General features: G+C 42.6%; 2 protein-coding genes across 2 annotated transcripts; one reads left to right on the forward strand and one right to left on the reverse strand.

Moving 5' to 3' along the window:
• Positions 1–595: 595 nt before the first annotated feature.
• On the reverse strand, positions 596–5607 carry LOC308174814 (UDP-glucuronosyltransferase 2C1-like). The gene is made up of 5 exons (XM_080549929.1): positions 5525–5607; positions 5153–5292; positions 3421–3572; positions 1793–2519; positions 596–1616 (listed from the first exon to the last, which is right to left on the reverse strand). Exons 1-5 carry the CDS (start codon positions 5571–5573, stop codon positions 1035–1037), a joined length of 1650 nt encoding a protein of 549 aa, XP_080406055.1. The 5' UTR covers positions 5574–5607; the 3' UTR covers positions 596–1034.
• Positions 5608–10218: 4611 nt separating this feature from the next.
• Positions 10219–14113, forward strand: ugt5d1 (UDP glucuronosyltransferase 5 family, polypeptide D1). Its single transcript, XM_080550112.1, has 4 exons — positions 10219–10270; positions 11829–12133; positions 12239–12952; positions 13257–14113. The coding sequence occupies exons 2-4, from the start codon at positions 11834–11836 to the stop codon at positions 13839–13841; spliced, it is 1599 nt and encodes a 532-aa protein (XP_080406238.1). The 5' UTR covers positions 10219–10270; positions 11829–11833; the 3' UTR covers positions 13842–14113.
• The last annotated feature ends 5065 nt before the right edge of the window (positions 14114–19178 follow it).

A 19178-nucleotide genomic window follows, 5' to 3' on the forward strand; every position in this document is an offset into this window, starting at 1 on the left:
TTCAGAACTAAATATAACTTTTTTTTAATTTCTTGATTAATCGACTGAATTTGAGTTACGACCGGCTCACTTTTCAAAGCACAAACTGCTCAACAGGATGACTGTGAACAGAACGTTGTATTGTACTCTAGAGCAAAAGTCCTTTGTTTGGCTGGTGGAGAGTCTATTAAAGTGATGGCGTGTGCTGGCATGCTTTAGCACACATGCATGACTGCAGCATCTCACACAACAATGGATATACAGTAATATACGCCATTTAGCTGACGCTTTTATACAAAGCCACTTACATTGCAGCGAATGCATAATGGTACATGTGGGAATACGGTACATGTGGGAAAACTAGGGTTAGGGTTAGGTGCTAGGGTGCTAGGGTTAGGGTTAGGGTTAGGGGTATGGTTAGGGTTAGAATTAGGGGTAGGGTTAGACATGCCAGCGTGTACGAAGACAACGTAGCACCTAACCCTAACCCTATTTTTCCCACATGTACCGTAACACATACATTTTTCAGTATATGGTCAGAGTGGGAATCGAACCGACAACCTAAGCATTGTTAGTGCCATACTATAATATTGAACCACAGAGGACCACAGGCAAGGCAAGGCAAGGCAAGTTTATTTGTATAGCACATTTCATACAACAGGGGCAATTCAAAGTGCTTTACATGCATTATTTAAAAATACAGCAAGAGGAGCATAGGAAAATAAAAATTACAATGAATAAAAGCAAATATAAGAAGTAAATAGATAAAACATTTAAAAAGACAATAGTTAGTGGAAAAAAGACATTGATAGAAGTGTTTGTGTTTAATCATAACTGGTGCAAAACATGAAGGTTTTTAGCTTAGATTTAAATATTTTAAGGGTTTGGGCCTGTTTGATTTCTTCAGGGAGTTTGTTCCAGGAGCACATGGCAGAGTGACTGAAAACATGACAGTGCAGTAAAACACAACAAAAACACATGCGTATACTATATGCCTATAAACACTTCTAATGACATTATAACTTAGATAATTAGCAAATACACTGTATCTGAGGTCAGTGCTGTTTGCTCTTGGTCTTCCTCCTCCCTCTGCAGCACAGGAGTCTGAGCAGGGCGGCGGTGGAGAGCAGGAGGAGCGTCCCAGCAGCCAGCAGCAGCAGCACGTCCACAGAGTGGTACGCATACCAGGGCATCCTGTAGGCCTCCGTACGCAGGTGAGACGCCCCCCTGTGACGCATCACAAACTCCACCCAGAAGATAGCTTTGTCCAGGGGCTTCATGGGCTGGTCCCTGTGCAGGCGGGACAGCCTCTGCATGCTCTGCCTGTAGGAGCCGTGGTGGAGAACCTCGTCTAGGGACTGCTGGAAGGTGAGTCCGCTAACACTGCCCAGCTCCAGGATCTTGGCAGCGCCTCTCTCCTGCAGGCGGAGCAGGTTGTCGTACTGGTCGAAGAACAGGGGGATGCCCAGCACTGGGACGCCGTGGTAGATGGCCTCCTGGACTCCGTTGGTTCCTCCATGGGCCACGAAGGCTTTGGTCTGGGGATGGCCCAGGAGGTCCTTCTGAGGCATCCAGTCAACCAGCAGAGTGTTGTTGCCCAGAGTGGAGGGTCGCTCACCCGTATACCTCCAGATCACCTTATAACAATAGTGTTAAACAAAGCTGTAATGCATCTAATAAAAGCATTGTATCACTATGTTGTTACATTGTTATTCAGCGAATACATACCGTAGTAATGACATTGAACTGTTTTAGTACACAAGTTTGATACAGTTCCCTTTTAAAAAGTAATTTTGTTCAATAGAACTCATACCTTTTGTGGGAGCTTGGCAAAGACACTGGCAATTATGTCCGTAATATGCTTGGGAAGAAAAGATACTAGGGATCCCAGAGTCATGACAATCACCCCATGCTCCCCGGCACTCTGAACAAACTCCTCCAGCTCTTGGGGAAGGGGCTGGGCCGGCTTACACTGGAACCCACCAATGTAGACCACGTTGGGCATGGTGGGCCGGGGGAACTCAAACACAAAGTCTGACCTCATCAGCCAAATGTCCGCTTCCTGCATGAGGGAAGTGATGTCACAGCCCCCCTCAAAGTACTTCTCACAGATCGCATGATACGGCGGGAAAACAAGGAATCTCTCCTTATAGATCTCATAGGCCCGTATGAGGACATTTTGAACTCTTTGGAGGAAGGTCATTCGGTCAGAAAAGCCTGAGGTTGTCATGGGAATGTAGGACAGGGGGTAAGGGGCGATGTTAGAGTGGCCCTCACTCATTGGCAGCCAGCGGACGTTAAACACCAGTGGCAGTTTGAGGTAATGGGCCAATACCACCCCAGAAGGTAGCCCAGGATCAGTTAGAAGCAGGTCAAACTGCGCCTCCTTCAGTTTCTCTATCAGCTCTTTGGTCTCTAGGATTTTGGCGAGTGTTTTGCTCATTACGCGGTGGCCATCTTCGGTCAGCTTGTTAGAGTCCATCTGGAAAGCCAGGAAAGACAGCAGAGAATGGCCCTGTAGCAGGTTGTCCATTGTATTCCTAGGCGGAGAGGAGAGTTATTGGCTATCACCTAAAAACAACGACTGTGACATTTTCTGCTTTTGCAGCCGTATTATAACTTTACGGTTTGTGCAGTCTCTTTTTTTCATTAACCTGCCAGACACACACACGGTAGAGAAATTGTATGCCTCTCATCCATTATCCACATCATTACGCATTGACTGCCTAGGTTTTGTTAATCAACATCACTACATCCAACATTCTTATGCACAGACACACATACTGTAGCCTATATACACACAGGAGAAGATATCAGATGCTCATTGAAAAGAAGGTCTAAATCGACTAATACATGTTATGGCTTGATTAAAATAATAAGCCTGCGTTTCCACATATGGGTGGGATAATAATCTGGGATGAAAGGGATGTGAGGCTGAGTATGCGCTGGCTTCTATTCACATGAAATCGCACGTTGATCATGCAAATAACTGTTATTCTCTTTCTATGTTGGTAATAACCATAATGGTAAACTGTAAGGTCAGTTTTAATTCATCATAATCAGGGTAAAGCTGTGATGAGGCATTTGCGCTTTCATGGGAAGGTAATCGCACCTCAGTCAGTACGTGACTTGGAGATGTTGGCTATTTAAAAAATGTGTGGTATTCATTTTTCTTCTACAGTATGATTAAAATTGTAATGAAATGATCGCAACGCTATAATGTTAAAAAACTACATTTAGGAAATGTCAGGGAAGGAGTGGGACATGGGTTTCATAACAGCAGAGCTATATTAAGTGTGTCACATCGTGCCCTGGACCTCTGTGGGGGGTGAGTAGTGTTAAGGAAGGATGACGCTAACATGCATGAATAAATATATCGAATAACAAAAACACTGCTGAATGATGAAACGATCTGATCAATGACGTTCGTGGCATAAGCACCGGAAGAACACTTCCAAATCCTCCGGGTTCATGCCTTCATCTGGGATGGTGATGGAGGTGTAGAGGGGAGACTCCTCCGTGATGAACCAGGTGGTGGTCCACCGGATCACAGTGATGTTATGACCTCTGGTGTGGAGCTCCTCCAGCAGAACCTTCATTATTAAACAAATATTTCTTATTAATAATTTTGCCATTTAGCAGACACTTTTAATCCAAAGCGATTTACAATTACGGATTACAGGGTCATTCCCCCTGGAGTAACTGAGGGATAAGTGTCTTACTCAAGGGCACACTAGTAGTGGTGTGATTTCAGGCGGGATTTGAACTCACAACCTTCCGATCACAAGTCCAACTCACTATCCACTAGACCACCAATACAATTAAGAGTAATGAATGAATGAATCTTTTGAATGAATCTTTTTTTTTTTCGAACATGATTTAAAATAATAAAAAGAACAAATAACTAATATGAAGAGCACAGGCCTATCAATGTTGGAAAGGGAGTAGGATGAAGCCTAAGCTTATCCTGTCCTACCCCTATCCGTCACTCTCAAGTGAGAACAATTATACTTAAATTATATAATCCAGTTAATTAATTCATACATTTCAGTATCAACAGTACTAAAAGTTTTTCATTCTTAATATTGAAACAACACAAAATAAATAAATAAACATAATTTTCCATTCTTAATACTGAAACAATACATACAATTACTGGGACGATTATGAAAGTGAACTGCCCTTTGATGCATGTAGTATAGAAAATTAAGACTCTCAAAGCAGTCCTCATCCCCTGTGTTTCAGAGCATGCTATACGTTTGACCTTTAACCCCATTGCAATGTAAACCACAAATCACCTCACTCCTACCATTAATTATGCAGGGCACTGTACTGTATACCAAGTTATTTCATTCTTCCGTGGAGGAGAAACGTGAGTTTGAATGAATGGAGTGTACATGCCTACCAGGAGACAGTGAAGCAGCACATACATAATTTGCTCCACCACACACCGACCGGCCCCACATTATGCGCATAGAATGTGGGAGCGTTGCGAAGAAAATTAAGATTTACATCTTGCGAGCGGCAGTCCTGATATAGGAACTGTTTTGAACTAAGATGTGGCGTGCCAAGCGAACCTTTGGAAATCTTGCTCATCTCATCTCCTCATTGGCTTTTACAACCCGCATATTCCAAATCTGTTTGAAAACAAACCGTCCTGGGTGTCTGAAGATGTAGAGGCTATCGATAGAACAAAAACAGGTTTCTTTGACCATGGAGCAGACAGACAGACAGACAGACAGACAGACAGACAGACAGACAGACAGACAGACAGACAGAGAGACAGACAGAGAGACAGAGAGACAGACAGACAGACAGACAGACAGATATGGATATAGATATATAATGTGTATTCTCTCTGAGAGCATTTCAGTTGTGCAAATGATGTTGTATGGACTCCTACATCTGCCAGTAGCTGATGGTGTGTGTTGGACAAAGTTGTTTCGATGTTTTTCAAACTATCTTTAGTTTGACAAACTCAAGGGTAGCTTTAGTGTTGTTCAACTTCTGTCCTTGTAAAGTAAATTGGTAATTTAGTTAAATACATTTTCAGAGGAGCTTCAACACTGGCTGAAGGTTAGCAAAAACCCAAGATTGATAATAAGATTGATGAGTAATCGCATAATATACAATATTATAGACACAATGCAATAAAACAAATGAGAATAAGAACCTTCATGTTGATCCAGTGGCTCCCGTCCACCGGGTAGACCAGGACGTTTCCTCCATGGCAGGAAGGTGAGAGCAGTAAGGACGTCAGACACACACTGAGGAATGTGAGTGTCCCCCATACAGGACCGGCCTGCATTGTGTCTTCATTGAGAAAAGAAAGACTACAATTAGAATTATTGATTATACTTTATTTTATATTACTTTATTAATGAACTGGTATTTCTTAAAATGACACAACATGCTGGTGACATACAGTAGTAATGACCTAACAATTACTTTTGATTGACATTATTATGAATGAACACTGCTCAACAAAAGCAAAGTCGAATTCCACCACATGTACAGTAAGTTGCACGGACATATTCATATTAACCTCTTTTCATGAATCCTCTGGTGAGTGTCATTTTCGACTCCTGTCCCATAAGCTGTCCAGAGTGCCAGTCAGTGGTGAAGTACGCATTATATAACATTGGTGTCACATAGTTCAAATTCCAAACTTCTACTGTGTTGTAGAACTGTAATGAAGTAGATGATTAACAAATGAACTGTGGAAGGTATTGTTTAATGTATATGTACACACCGTCATCATTTCCAGCAAACCCAATGCTTCAGTCTGCAGGAAAAAAAAAGGAAAAAAAAGAAGCAATTTTTTCCCTCATTTTATCCCAGCCAACTTATCAACTCAGGTGACACTACACTGCTGAAGTCTAGGGGTTCAGGCAAGTTGGGAGATCAGGGGTTAAGTAGAGTTTTACAAGAACATTTCCAATGTCAACAAATACTATATTTTAAACAACATCAAGCTGCTTAGAGGCAGTGCAGGCGAGTATGTGGCAAAATAGCCTGACAGGCAAGTGAGTTGTTAGGCTCTCAAGTCTGATAGGCTGACGCACTTTGTTATACATTATCAGAGACATCAAAATCACATTTAAGATACACCTATTTGGGAAAGAGGTTTGGCGATAGTTATCACGCTCCACGAAAACAGCTCCACCTTAAACGAATAATGCAACTCCCTCTTGTTGCCTTTAGAACTGATAACACACAGTCTATTCACCGGGTCACAAAATACACATTGAATGCGCTCTTCCCCTTAGTGTGGTTCTAATCCTTTTCAGATGTTTCTTGTTCTAGCATTACAGGAGTCACATCTTTTATTGCCTGTTGCAGAAATAGCGCTTGCTTCCAAGCGATTGCTTCCATTAGACCTATGCTTTGCAATTTCACAAGATATAGCAGACTGCTTGGCAAGTTCAAGTGTCACTTGCCTGACACTGTTGATAGTTTTTTGTTGTTGTCCCTGCCATTTAGCCTGCTTGTGGCAAACCAGCTATATGGGAGAATTATAAATTGGTCTACTTAACAGTACTTCTAGACATGGCAATTAATGTAATATGAAATATTCTAGACATATTTATCTAGAAATATTCTAGACTAAAACCAAGATGCTGGTTGCTCAGATGCTAACCAACAGCTACTTCCCCTTATGTCCTATAATATTGACACTTGTTATTGAATGATGCCTAGTGCCTTATTGTCTACAAATTGCAAGACACTGCTAATTGTAAATAATCTTATTTGTCACTTATGTCCTGTACTATTTTTACTTTTTTATTATCTTGAATTATGCCTATTGTCATATTGCCTTGTGCTGCAATGTCAGTAACCAAAGCCTAAGAATTTTACTCTCTTCTGAAATGTGACAGAACATCGTATGGACACATTTTAAGGTTCTGTTGTTTTTTTATATGCTTCCATAGGAAGATTGAGTAGAGACTTACTCCAGCCACTGAAAGTCAATGATAGTTGACAGAGTTAATGTGTTAGTTTAAGGAACGTTAACACCTTCTGTCTCTGAGCTATGATAATGGATCCCATGGGTATATTAACATCTTTTTAACAGAACAGTGTTTGAAGAAATGGTTTAAATGTTATTGTCCCTTTTTATTGTCCCCTCCGTTCCCATTGCAGTAATGAGGGATTGATAAGAACTGTATGTGTTGAACTGTGTGTGTGTGCGTGTGTGTGTGTGTGTGTGTGTGTGTGTGTGTGTGTGTGTGTGTGTGTGAGTGTGTGTGTGTGTGTGTGTGTGTGTGTGTGTGTGTGTGTGTGAGAGAGAGAGAGAAGGTGCCAGGCCTCTAGCTGTAGATTATGTGCGTTATCGTCGATGAAGCATTACAAACATCAGACAGCCAGATGACATATGCACCATCCCTACCAGGGTCTTGTATATAAGTGTCTGCTATGTGGTAAATGTCAAATCACCATTCAGGAATAAAACTGTTACAGACTAAACACTCAACTGCTTTTGAACTTGTTCCTTGTCAGAGAAAACCACAACAATGGTTTAACTGCAACACGGTATTATTGTAAAACATCCATGAAGTTGAACGTGGCAGTATCGTCAGTACTAAGCATTAAGCATGAATTTTGAGTTATGCTAAGTAAAGGTTTAGAGTTGGGCATTAAGTGTGAGTGGTTAGGGTTAGAGCAGGAGCTAGGATTGGAGGCAGGGTTAGGGCTGGAGCTAGGGCTAGGGCTGAATCCAGCGTTAAGATTGGAGCTAGGGTTAGGTTTGGAGCTAGGGTTTGGTTTGGAGCTAGGGTTAGGTTTGGAGCTAGGGTTAGGTTTGGAGCTAGGGTTAGGTTTGGAGTTAGGGTTAGGTTAGAAGTTACTGTAGGGTTCAGGCTGCAACTAGGGTAAGGATTGAAGCTAATCTACGGGCTGGAGCTGGAGCTAGTGTTAAGGTTGGAGTTAAAGTTATAGTTAGGGTGAAGGTGAAGGTATTAGCAAACATTAGCAACATTAATTAGCAAACAAAACAACTACAAACACTTCTGTCAAAATTGTCCCAAAACACTTTTTTACCTGTGAGTTTGGATTGCCACTGTCAAAGCAACCTTTCTTTTGTACCTTTGCTATGATAATTTCTTGTTTATAATGTGACAAATGTTATTATTCCTTTTGTATAAATAGCTTTGAGAATTACGTTTTAGAATATGATAAATAGGAAAACTGCTTGAACGTCACTATTACCATTTCCATGTCGCAATTAGGAACAACCCATTGTACAGCTACAAGCTATTATGTTTGAGCCTACAGACTACAGAACATTGTGTCATTAAGAACAGTTCGGGAGGTTGACCCCTCATATGAACAGAATCAGTGGGTACAGCCGTGTCAGATACATTTGAATAGAGGGATGCATTACAGGTACGTAAATCAGACAACAGTCCATATACTGTACGCACCATAAGAAAACATTTGCAGAAACATCTGCAAGACATTTGGAAAGACACGGATAGTGCACTTTTCTCCTTGACATGTTGTCTTAAGAGGGCTAGACGGTCTCCCAAACCAAGGCCAAAACATCCCCTCAAACTGGACATCTGGGGTGCCATATCTCGCCAGGGACCAAGGCCAATTGTATCATTTTGATAGTAAGATCCACACACAGTCTAATCAGAGAGCTGATTTCTGTTCTTTACTGTTCTATTCAGCTTTAATAAATAAACAGAAGGTGATTTGGTTCTGAGCACATATAAAAATGACAGAACGAACTTGGTCAAGCAGAGTGATAGCTGCTGTTGAATGTGCTTTAGCTATTGCTATATTGCACATAGCTATGTGACAAGGTCTGGTGAAAAAGTCCTTTTAGACTATGAAAGGGCAGATTGTAAGCTTTCAAACGATGTGTCATACATTGAAATCTGAAAATAGTTGAAGAAGATGTGCTTATTTGAATGTTGGTACACCTCAAACCAAATACCAGAGAAAATCTCTCTGAATCAAAACACACACGTTTGCTAATGTAATTAGAAGATCACACTGTCCTTGCTTTTGAACACGTCCTAAAACGTAAGTTTGTTTACAAGCCATGAATCACTAAGCCAGTAGCCACGAAGCAGGACGGCAGACGATACAGTGAATCCAATTCACAAATTATAAATATTTAGTGATCCTAAAATGATGCTAAAATGATAACATCTTCTGCTGTCCTAAATACTGCAGCCTACCGTAAACTACTTTCCTATCTAGTCTTAATCCCTCTGAAACCCATGTTCATGTGAGACTTTCTTTCTCACATGAACATGTCTAACCTGATTCTGTATTCTATAGGTTGCGTTATCAAAGCCAACTCACGCTCATTCATGTCAAAATTAATGACACTAAAACATTTCTGCTTCTCAGCCCTGTCTCCTATTGGTTGCTGCCTGCGCATGGGATGACAGTATGAGAGTAGATAAGGATCTACCTATCGGATAAGGCAAGATGATAAGGCAAACCATCAAAAACCCACTCTACCTCTCATTTGTATGTTAGTGATTATAAGGGAATCCCAATAGTGTCAACACTGTCAGTAATTTATACCAACGGACGGATGGATCTTTTTTTTCTCGTCACTATACCTTGTAGTGGCTTTTGGTTGCACTTCACATGTCTTCACAAAATGTGGTGTGTCTTCACAAAAATAATGTGTCTGCCACATTAGTGGCATTGAGGTTGACCACTGTTGCGATTGCAGTATGAACCTTTTGGAAAAACTGGACATTTTTTGATAGCTATGCCTGTTCAGTTATGACTCAGTTCTGTCTGTGTATGTGGTGGAGGGGTGTTTAACCCTTACCACCTCTTAGTCATCTGACAATAACCTTTTGTAACTGCATATTATCCACCCTAATAACCTTATGAGGGGTTGACATGGTCTTATGGTGTACTGCAAGTAGAGTTGAACACACTTCACACTGCATATATTGGATATATTGGAGGGGTTATGAAGAATTGAAAAAGAAGACTGACTCACAATTCAAAACGTATCCATATGTATGGGTGTGCTGTGGGTGAGAAGTTAGTTATGTGCTCATGCACGCTTCTTTCCCTGACCTCCAGGTTCATAGCCCAGTGTCATATGTTCTGTGGGTAAGGGTCGAGAACATGCGTTTCCACAGCATCATTGTCTTCCAACAGAAGTTCATGGTAGGGTTAATCATTCACCTGCGATCGGACCAATCATCATGAGGGGAAAGCTGGAGTTTGAACTCCATATATTCATTGCATTTCCTATGTGGAGTAACAGTCACACATGGGCTGTTATAACTGTAAGGTCTCTATAGCACAGGTGAGTGGATTTCAAATGCATCTTCTTCTTTTTCAACTCATTTTGTAATTTACAAGAAGTAGAAAGCTGTGCAGAGGTGAATTTGTAAACACACACATTATAGAAAAGTATTATATCCATTCTAAAGGTCACAATCAATAGTTAGGGTTAGGGCTGGGTTAAAGCTGTTATCTTAGATGATAAATGATGTGTGTGTGAAGAATTGGAATAAAAACACTGAAGAAATAGAGAAAGGTCTGGACAGGACATATAAAATAAACAAACTGTCCACCAGGCAAGCCCATGATCACCATTCACACTGCAAGTTCAGACGTCTTTGTCTCAGCCACATTTAAACACATTTAAATCATATAACTGGAGCCAACCCATCCCTCTGCATCTGCGTGAGGGGTTAGACTGTGATGTAGCCACATAGGATATTGCAATATTGGTACATTTATTTATTTAGATAACACCTCATGGTTGCTGCAACACATATTCTGTAACAACAGAGTGGCTGAAACAATAATAATGCATAGTAAAAGAGCAATCCTTTCTCGTCCAATATATTTTGCTCTTGTAGTTCTAAAGTAAATGGTAAATGGACTGCACTTATATAGCTCCTTTTTTGCTGCTCCAAAGCGCTTTACAACGGCCTCTCATTCACACATTCACACACACATTCACACACCAATGGCGGCAAGCTGCCATGCAAGGCGCCGGCCCGCTCACTGGGAGTAATTTTGGGGTTCAGTGTCTTGCCCAAGGACACTTTGACATGTGGCCAGCCGGGGCTAAAACCTCTGATCTGCCAACCTTGTGATCATTAGACGCCGGCTCTACCTCCTGCGCCACAGCCGCCCACAGCCGCCCCCTGTTTGATACGGCCAAGCTACATCCAATGAGTCACAACTTTTCCCTTTTGATTACGGTTGTTTATTTTACAATGATTTTCCACACAAACATGTATCTGTCTTACCAGAGTGGAGGGAGAGGCAGGTGCATCATTGTGATCAAAGAAGGAAAATAACAGAATATTTGGGCTTAGCAGCAGTCTAAAGCTGTATCGCTGCATACCTGAGACCCCTGCTAGCCCTAATGCTAGCCCTACCTGAGAACCCCACTACCCCTAATGCTAGCCCTACCTGAGAACCCCACTAGCCCTAATGCTAGCCCTACCTGAGAACCCCACTAGCCCTAATGGGCACACCTGATAAAACACTGGTGCTGCAGTCACCTGTCTACCAAGGAGGCGGGGGTGTCAACACACCGCCGTCTCGTCCCAACAGTTGGCATTCATTCATAATCATAATTGATTATCAAACACACGTTCCATAGCAATTCAATACAACTCATATTCATTTTAATAAACAAAACCCAAATATTCATTAAGCTATTATTAATAGCTAGTATTTGGCTCGTATTTGGCACATAGCAAGTTACTATTAGCAACACATGAGGATGTACAGTATGTGGACATTTAGGACATTCTTTAAGTGTTGAGACAACCATGAAATTATAACTTTTTATTAATAACCTCAGCTAGGTGAGTCAATATATCGTTCTTCTTTCATTTCAGACACAATGCAGCCCACTCCTGTATGGGGGACACTCACATTCCTCAGTGTGTGTCTGACGTCCTTACTGCTCCCACCTTCCTGCCATGGAGGAAATGTCCTGGTCTACCCGGTGGACGGGAGCCATTGGGTGAACATGAAGATTCTTATCGAGGAGCTCCACGCCAGGGGACATAACATCACCGTGGTCAGAGCCTCAACAAGCTGGTACATCACTGACAAGTCTCCTCTCTACACCTCTGTCACTGTTACAGAGAGCACTCCTTTGGAGAACTTCTTTGAGGCCTTCGTACAGAAACACATGAGGGTATGTCTTCCGAACTTGGTTGATTGAAAAGTTAATCCTATAAGCGATGTGTCACATAAATTGACATGACTCAATAATTAATACAATTCATTCATTTTTGTTCAGGCTCAGAGAGAGGGGGCTTCAGGTCTGACGTTCTTTAAACTCACCAAAGATTTTCTCTCCATGATCTCGGATGCCCACTTCCTGCAATGTGAGACGCTGTCTCGCCTTCTGGATGACAAAGACTTGGTGAAGAGGCTTCAGGACACTCAGTTTGACCTGGTTCTGACTGACCCAGCCATAGCAGGAGGGGTTGTCTTGGCCAAATATCTCAATCTGCCTGTGGTGCTCAATGCTCGCTGGATAACCAGTGGAGAGGGACACTTTGCCATGGCTCCTTCGCCCCTCTCTTATATCCCTGTCCCAGGGTCCGGCTTCACAGACAAAATGAGCTTTGTCCAAAGGGTCAAGAACATGCTTTTCCACAGCATCATTGTCTTCCAACAGAAGTTCATGGTAGGGCCGAGCTATGATGCGATCTGTGATAAGTACTTTGAGGGAGGATGTGACATCATTAGCCTCATCCAGGAAGTGGACATTTGGCTGATGAGGACAGACTTTGTGTTTGACTTCCCCCGGCCCACCATGCCCAACGTGGTCTACATCGGTGGGTTCCAGTGTAAGCCGGCCCAGCCCCTTCCCCAAGAGCTGGAGGAGTTTGTTCAGAGTGCCGGGGAGCATGGAGTGATTGTTATGACTCTGGGGACTCTGGTCAACGCTCTACCCAATGAAGTCACTGAAGAGATCGCCAGTGTCTTTGCCAAACTGCCTCAGAAGGTACTATTCCGTTTTTTCAAGAAGGTAGCAAAAAAGATAAACTCTTTCATTTATTATGGAAGCTAAATTGAGTGCAGACCCTACATTTTCTATTTTGACTTTATCAGGTCTACGAACCACCAACTTTCTTCTGGTCTGTGTGCAGGGTTTTCTCCTGTATTCTTTTTTTCTAGAAGGTCCCTACAGTATTAGACTTCTAAAGAAAGCAATTACTAAATCATAATGTAACATTATACTAATACAATGTTTTTGCAGGTTTATAAGGTAATGTGAAGTTGAACCAATTTTCATTTACTATCACTAGGTGATCTGGAGACATATAGGGGAGCGACCCTCCACTCTGGGCAACAACACTCTGCTGGTTGACTGGATGCCTCAGAAGGACCTCCTGGGCCATCCCCAGATCAAAGCCTTCGTGGCCCATGGAGGAACCAACGGAGTCCAGGAGGCCATCTACCACGGCGTCCCAGTGCTGGGCATCCCCCTGTTCTTCGACCAGTTTGACAACCTGCTCCGCCTGCAGGAGAGAGGCGCTGCCAAGATCCTGGAGCTGGGCAGTGTTAGCGGACTCACCTTCCAGCAGTCCCTAGACGAGGTGCTCCACCACGGCTCCTACAGGCAGAACATGCAGAGGCTGTCCCGCCTGCACAGGGACCAGCCCATGAAGCCCCTGGACAAAGCCATCTTCTGGGTGGAGTTTGTGATGCGTCACAGGGGGGCGTCTCACCTGCGTACGGAGGCCTACAGGATGCCCTGGTATGCGTACCACTCTGTGGACGTGCTGCTGATGCTGCTGGCCGCTGGGACGCTCCTCCTGCTCTCCACCGCCGCCCTGCTCAGACTCCTGTGCTGCAGAGGGAGGAGGAAGACCAAGAGCAAACAGCACTGACCTCAGATTTATTCAGTTTTATGATACTGTAGTTCTGTCAGGGGTCACTTTTACCCAGGGGTCACTTTTTACCCAGGGGGGGTAAATTACCCTATAGCACTCAAGGACCAGGGTTGGTGACCAATGTACGATCTAGGTCATACTGTTTATTCGTATCTTGACAGTAACTTGCATTCGATAGTTCAATCAAATGTAATAATATTTATTGAAATACCAAATGTACTGTTTATGAAAACATCTAAATAAATGTCTTCCTCTCTAGTTGGGTTATACTGGAGTCTCCCAGCAACATTTTATGTGAGAGTCTGCTTAGCCACAGTCATAACCATGATTACATCATTAGTTAACCACTGAATTAAATCAAGTAAATACAGAGGGTGAAAGCGGAAAGCCGAGTGCATCAGTGGATGTGAGATGTGAGCTTCCCTCCATCCAGGATAACAAACGGTGTGTTAGCGCAGACCGGAGGATCATCACAGATCCCAGCCACCCCAACCACAGTCTGTTTGAACCAATGCCATCCAAAAGGCGAAGCCTCTTCCGGAGCCTCAGGGCCAAAACTCAGAGGCTAACCAACAGCTACTTCCCTCAGGCGATCAGGCTCATAAATAAGCCTACTGTAGATTGACTATCATCCCCAAGCACACCCCACACACATGTATACAGACTATCTAAACTTTAAGCTCACAGCCACTTTACTAATCGAACTAACTATGTACTAAATACATTACAAATCTATCTATTGCATACATTCATCCGAATTAGTAATTAAAATGTTGTTGTTGTAACTACCTGCTTGGTTTTTAATACTCTAGATGAATTTGATATGTACGTATAGTAAACATTCATATTCTCTGCAACTGGAGCAATACTACAAAAAATGACAGATTACAAAGTGTTTATGTTGTTGGTGAAATTCTGACTGTGATTTACTTTGTTCGCCTTTGTTGTAGTGTTTTGGCAAACGTGTTAACTGTTTTGAAGAGTGAATACTGTTTCAAGAAAAAAACACTGTAAGTGTTAGGCGAGGTTATGACTCTTTGCCCCAGTCTGCAGCCCAGCTGAGGAATGTTTAATATGACCCTATTAAAGCCCTGAGCCAGTGACCCAGTACTCACTGTTAGACCCCTCCTTCACTTAACCAGATTCCTGTAGGAAGCCGTGTCCAAAATATGCCTTGTAAAATACATACCCACAGCAGATATGCTGGCAACTGGAACATACCAGGGGACATCTCTCAGTAAGGTAATGGTACAGTTTCTATTGGAAGGCAACGCACAACATCACAATTCCTTTTCAGACTGTATTCTACCAATCCTTTAAGAATGATTCATTCAGTAATATTCTGAAATGGTTTTTAATATACGGTACGTGCTTTTTGAATGAACTGAAACAAACATAATATTAGTATTGGTTATAGAAAGCACAACAAAACAAATCCACATTGTAAGCTATGAGCTATGCTCCACCCTTATCATCACTCTGTCCTCTACTAGTCCTCTACTATTTCAATGAAAATGTATTTAACCTTTATTTTAGCAGGGAGTCCCATTATGGCCAAGGTCTCTTTTACAAGTTTGTCGTGCATACACAGTTTACAATAATTAATACTATACATACAAAATGACAACATAATAAAACACAAGGTCTAACATGCTATGGTAGATGGCCTCTAAAAGTTTAAGAGTAGTGGCTGCTGCTCTTCGGAAGATGACATCATCATAATCAAGCACTGGCATGAAAGTGGATTGCACAATCATATGAAAGAAGGCCACCGTAAATCTTAGCTTTTTATGGAAACATCATGGAAACAATGTTGTTCCTATTGAGAGTGCCAGGGGGGAGGGTGGGGGTGGGGGTAGGGGGTCCTCATAGGGAGGCAGGGGGATGCTGACAATAGTGCCGAAGGCCGTAAAATACAGTCTGCCTACTGTAATTTATTCATTTAAAATGAATGATGAATTAGTGATAAATTACACTAGGCATGTGTGTACATAGAAAAAGTCTTAGGTCTTTGATTTCAACTGGTGAAAAATTGGAGCGAAAACACATGTTGCATTTATATTTTTGTGAGTCATCTATCCATCAGTCATCGTAAGAAAAGGTTATATATGGGACAGGGGCCATTGGCAGTCATAATGCTAGAATAAGGTAGAATTAAGATACATTTATATTTCTTTAATAACTATATTTCTTTGAGTGTGGACCAGTCGTCCTTCATTTTGTCACTGGCTTACAGGAACCTATAGTCAAAAGACATTGCTGATGTGGCTGTGCAACGTGCCATGCCCTGAAATACACACTTACTCCCTTCTCCTCATGTCGGTGAAATAATTACCTTCAGGGTTGTTTGTTAACTTTTCTTTAGCTCTAAAGAGCTTTATGTTTCAAAGGGAACGAGCCAGGCTTAAAAATAGGGCCAGCTGCTGGCCAGACTTGTTCAGCCAATGAGTAATACCTGGCCTGTGTTCAATGAGATGGCTTTAAGCAACACTTCCCTGGAGGCCTCCACTGCATTATCCGACTTTTCTGGACCCGTGCCTCGACCGTGAGTGAATTAACTGCAGTAATGTGTTTTTGCTCCCTCCAATTTGCACACAGCTTATTTAATGGCTGTTGCAGCCACGTCCTCCATGCTTTCTGAGTAGTGTCAGCTGAACGCACACACACAAGGGCTGGCCCGTGCACCTACTGTACTGCACACCAGTCTTGCCTGTATATCAATGGAGCCATAACTTATCTACTGGGGATGTCAATGTTTACTAGGGGATGTCTGCATACCCATCAGAGACCGTGGTCTAATATCTGGGCATTTCAGTTCGATGAGCATGGTATGGTAAAGTACAGACAGAAAATGTTGAATTATACGCTTAAATAGGCTACACATTTTTTCACTACAACATGCGTGTGAGCATATTTCACAAAGTGCACGAAACAGATACACAGAACAACTCCAGCATGATTAATTGTTTATTGTTTTGCACTTAAGAACCGCCCTTAGAACTGCCTCATCACCAACAACATGTCCTTACCACTCCTGATTTAAAACAATTGTGTAAATGCCATTTCCCAAAGACTTGAGATGTAAGCAACGATTCTATTTACCTCGCTGGAGGGCCTCTGACTGGCGTAAATATTTGCATACACCAGTGAATCTCTTTTGCACGCTAAACGTGAGCTAAAATGGTTGAGAAAGCCATGCTTTTCATTACCGGAACAGATAAAAGGGAGACACAGCTCAACAATAGACATACTCTGCACACACTGGGAGACAGCTGGGCTTTCTTCAGTCTCCTCAGGAAGTATAGGCGCTGCTGTGCCTTTTTGACCAAGGAAGAGGTGTTAAGGGTCCAAGAGAGGTCCTCTGAGATGTGGACCCCCCAGAAACTTAAAGCTGGGAACACGCTCCACCTCCATCCCGTTGATGTAGATTGGGGAATGTTCACAGCGTTCAGTTTTTCTGAAGTCCATAATGATCTCATTGGTTTTACTGGTGTTGAGGGCCAGGTTGTTGTCAGTGCACCACACCGCCAGGTGTTGAACCTCCTCCCTGTAGGCCGACTCGTCGTTGATGCTTATCAGACCTATCACCGTGATGTCTGAGAACTTGATGATGGAGTTCGATCCATGCATCGGTACGCAGACGAGGGTGAAGAGGGAGTAGAGGAGGGGGCTCAGCACGCAACCTTGAGGCACACCGCTGTTCATGGTCAGGGTGGAGGAGGAGCGGTTGTCCAACTTATATATAATATAATAATAATAATAACTTGTATTTGTATAGCGCTTTTCCTGCAAACGTTGCAGCTCAAAGTGCTCCAATCATTATATAATCATAATTGAATTATTTAGTCATTTAAAGGCAATTATTAAAAAGATGGGTTTTTAGTCTTGACTTGAACATATTTGCTGAGGTTGCATCCCTAATGTAAACTGGCAGTGCATTCCACAATTTGGGTGCATAAAATGAGACTGCAGCCTCACCAAATCTCTTCTTTTTTACATGTGGTAGACATGTGATGAGCTGGGGTCTATTGGTAAGGAAGTCTAGGATCCAGTTGCAGAGGGAGGTGCTGAAACCAAGGTCTCTGAGTTTGGTCACCAGCTTGGAGGGGATGATGGTGTCGGTGATGGTGATGGTGTTTACAGTCTCCCTGCTAACATTGTCATTGTTCTTCTTGTTATTTTATATTTATAAATATTGGTGTGTATTTTAAAACAATGTGCGCTTGCTTGGTGCCAATGTGTGCTATTGATGGCCCTTATTGAAGGCTCCTTGATAATGTAAACAAAATGAAGTATTTTATACATACCATTTCCAATTTCCATTGCCCTCCAATAATGGCTGAATATCTCTTTCACATCCAGTTTGTTCTTTAAATCACACACCTTGGTTGGACTGTGAGAGTGAGAGAATCCTTTCCCTTTCAAACCAGGATGTCCTGGAGAGTGTTTGAGCTGTCAGGGGAGCTCCGGCTGCAGCTGCAACACCTTATATATACTATATATACCATTTAGCTGACGCTTTTATCCAAAGCGACTTACATTGCATACAATTTTCAGTATATATGGTCGCAGCCAGGGCCGGTCCTAGGCATTTAGGTGCCCTAGGCGAGAGTATGATTTGATGCCCCCCCAAATTTTAGGGGCGCCACCCCCACCACATTAAGACAGCAGTACTGCCTCATCACCACCCACACATTCAACAGTAAAAATATGGACAACAATGGTTTCAAGAGAAAAATAGACAGTAGGCTGGGACATATTTTCATAGAGACATGAAATTCATTAAAATTAATAAAAAATTTAGCTGCAATTTTTGGGCATTTGGCACCCCCCAGGCATTTGGCGCCCTAGGCGACCGCCTAGTTCGCCTATGCCTAGGACCGGCCCTGGTCGCAGCGGGAATAAAACCACAACCTAAGTGTTGCAATGCTTTATCAACTGAGCCACAGAGGACCACAACACGTTCACATCTATTAGGGTAGAAACCACTGAAAGCTAGTACCTAGTTCTACCCTTTCCATCTATAAGTAGACTGCAGCAAGGGACAGACTGACAGTGAGGTTACTGTATACTACATTAGTGTGGTTTACCTGCTGTCATTGCATCCTAGAAGGTGCTCTCTAACATAAATGGTAAAGGGTAAATGGACTGCACTTATATAGCGCTTTTTTTGCTGCTCCAAAGCTGCTCCAAAGCGCTTTACAACGGCCTCTCACCCATTCACCCATTCACACACACATTCACACACCAATGGCGGCAAGCTGCCATGCAAGGCGCCGGCCCGCTCACTGGGAGCAATGTTGGGGTTCAGTAAGGTAACATAAGGAATGTATA

Source organism: Nansenia antarctica, assembly GCF_963989245.1.
Source record: "Nansenia antarctica genome assembly, chromosome: 20".
In the NCBI taxonomy this organism is placed as follows: domain Eukaryota; kingdom Metazoa; phylum Chordata; class Actinopteri; order Argentiniformes; family Microstomatidae; genus Nansenia; species Nansenia antarctica.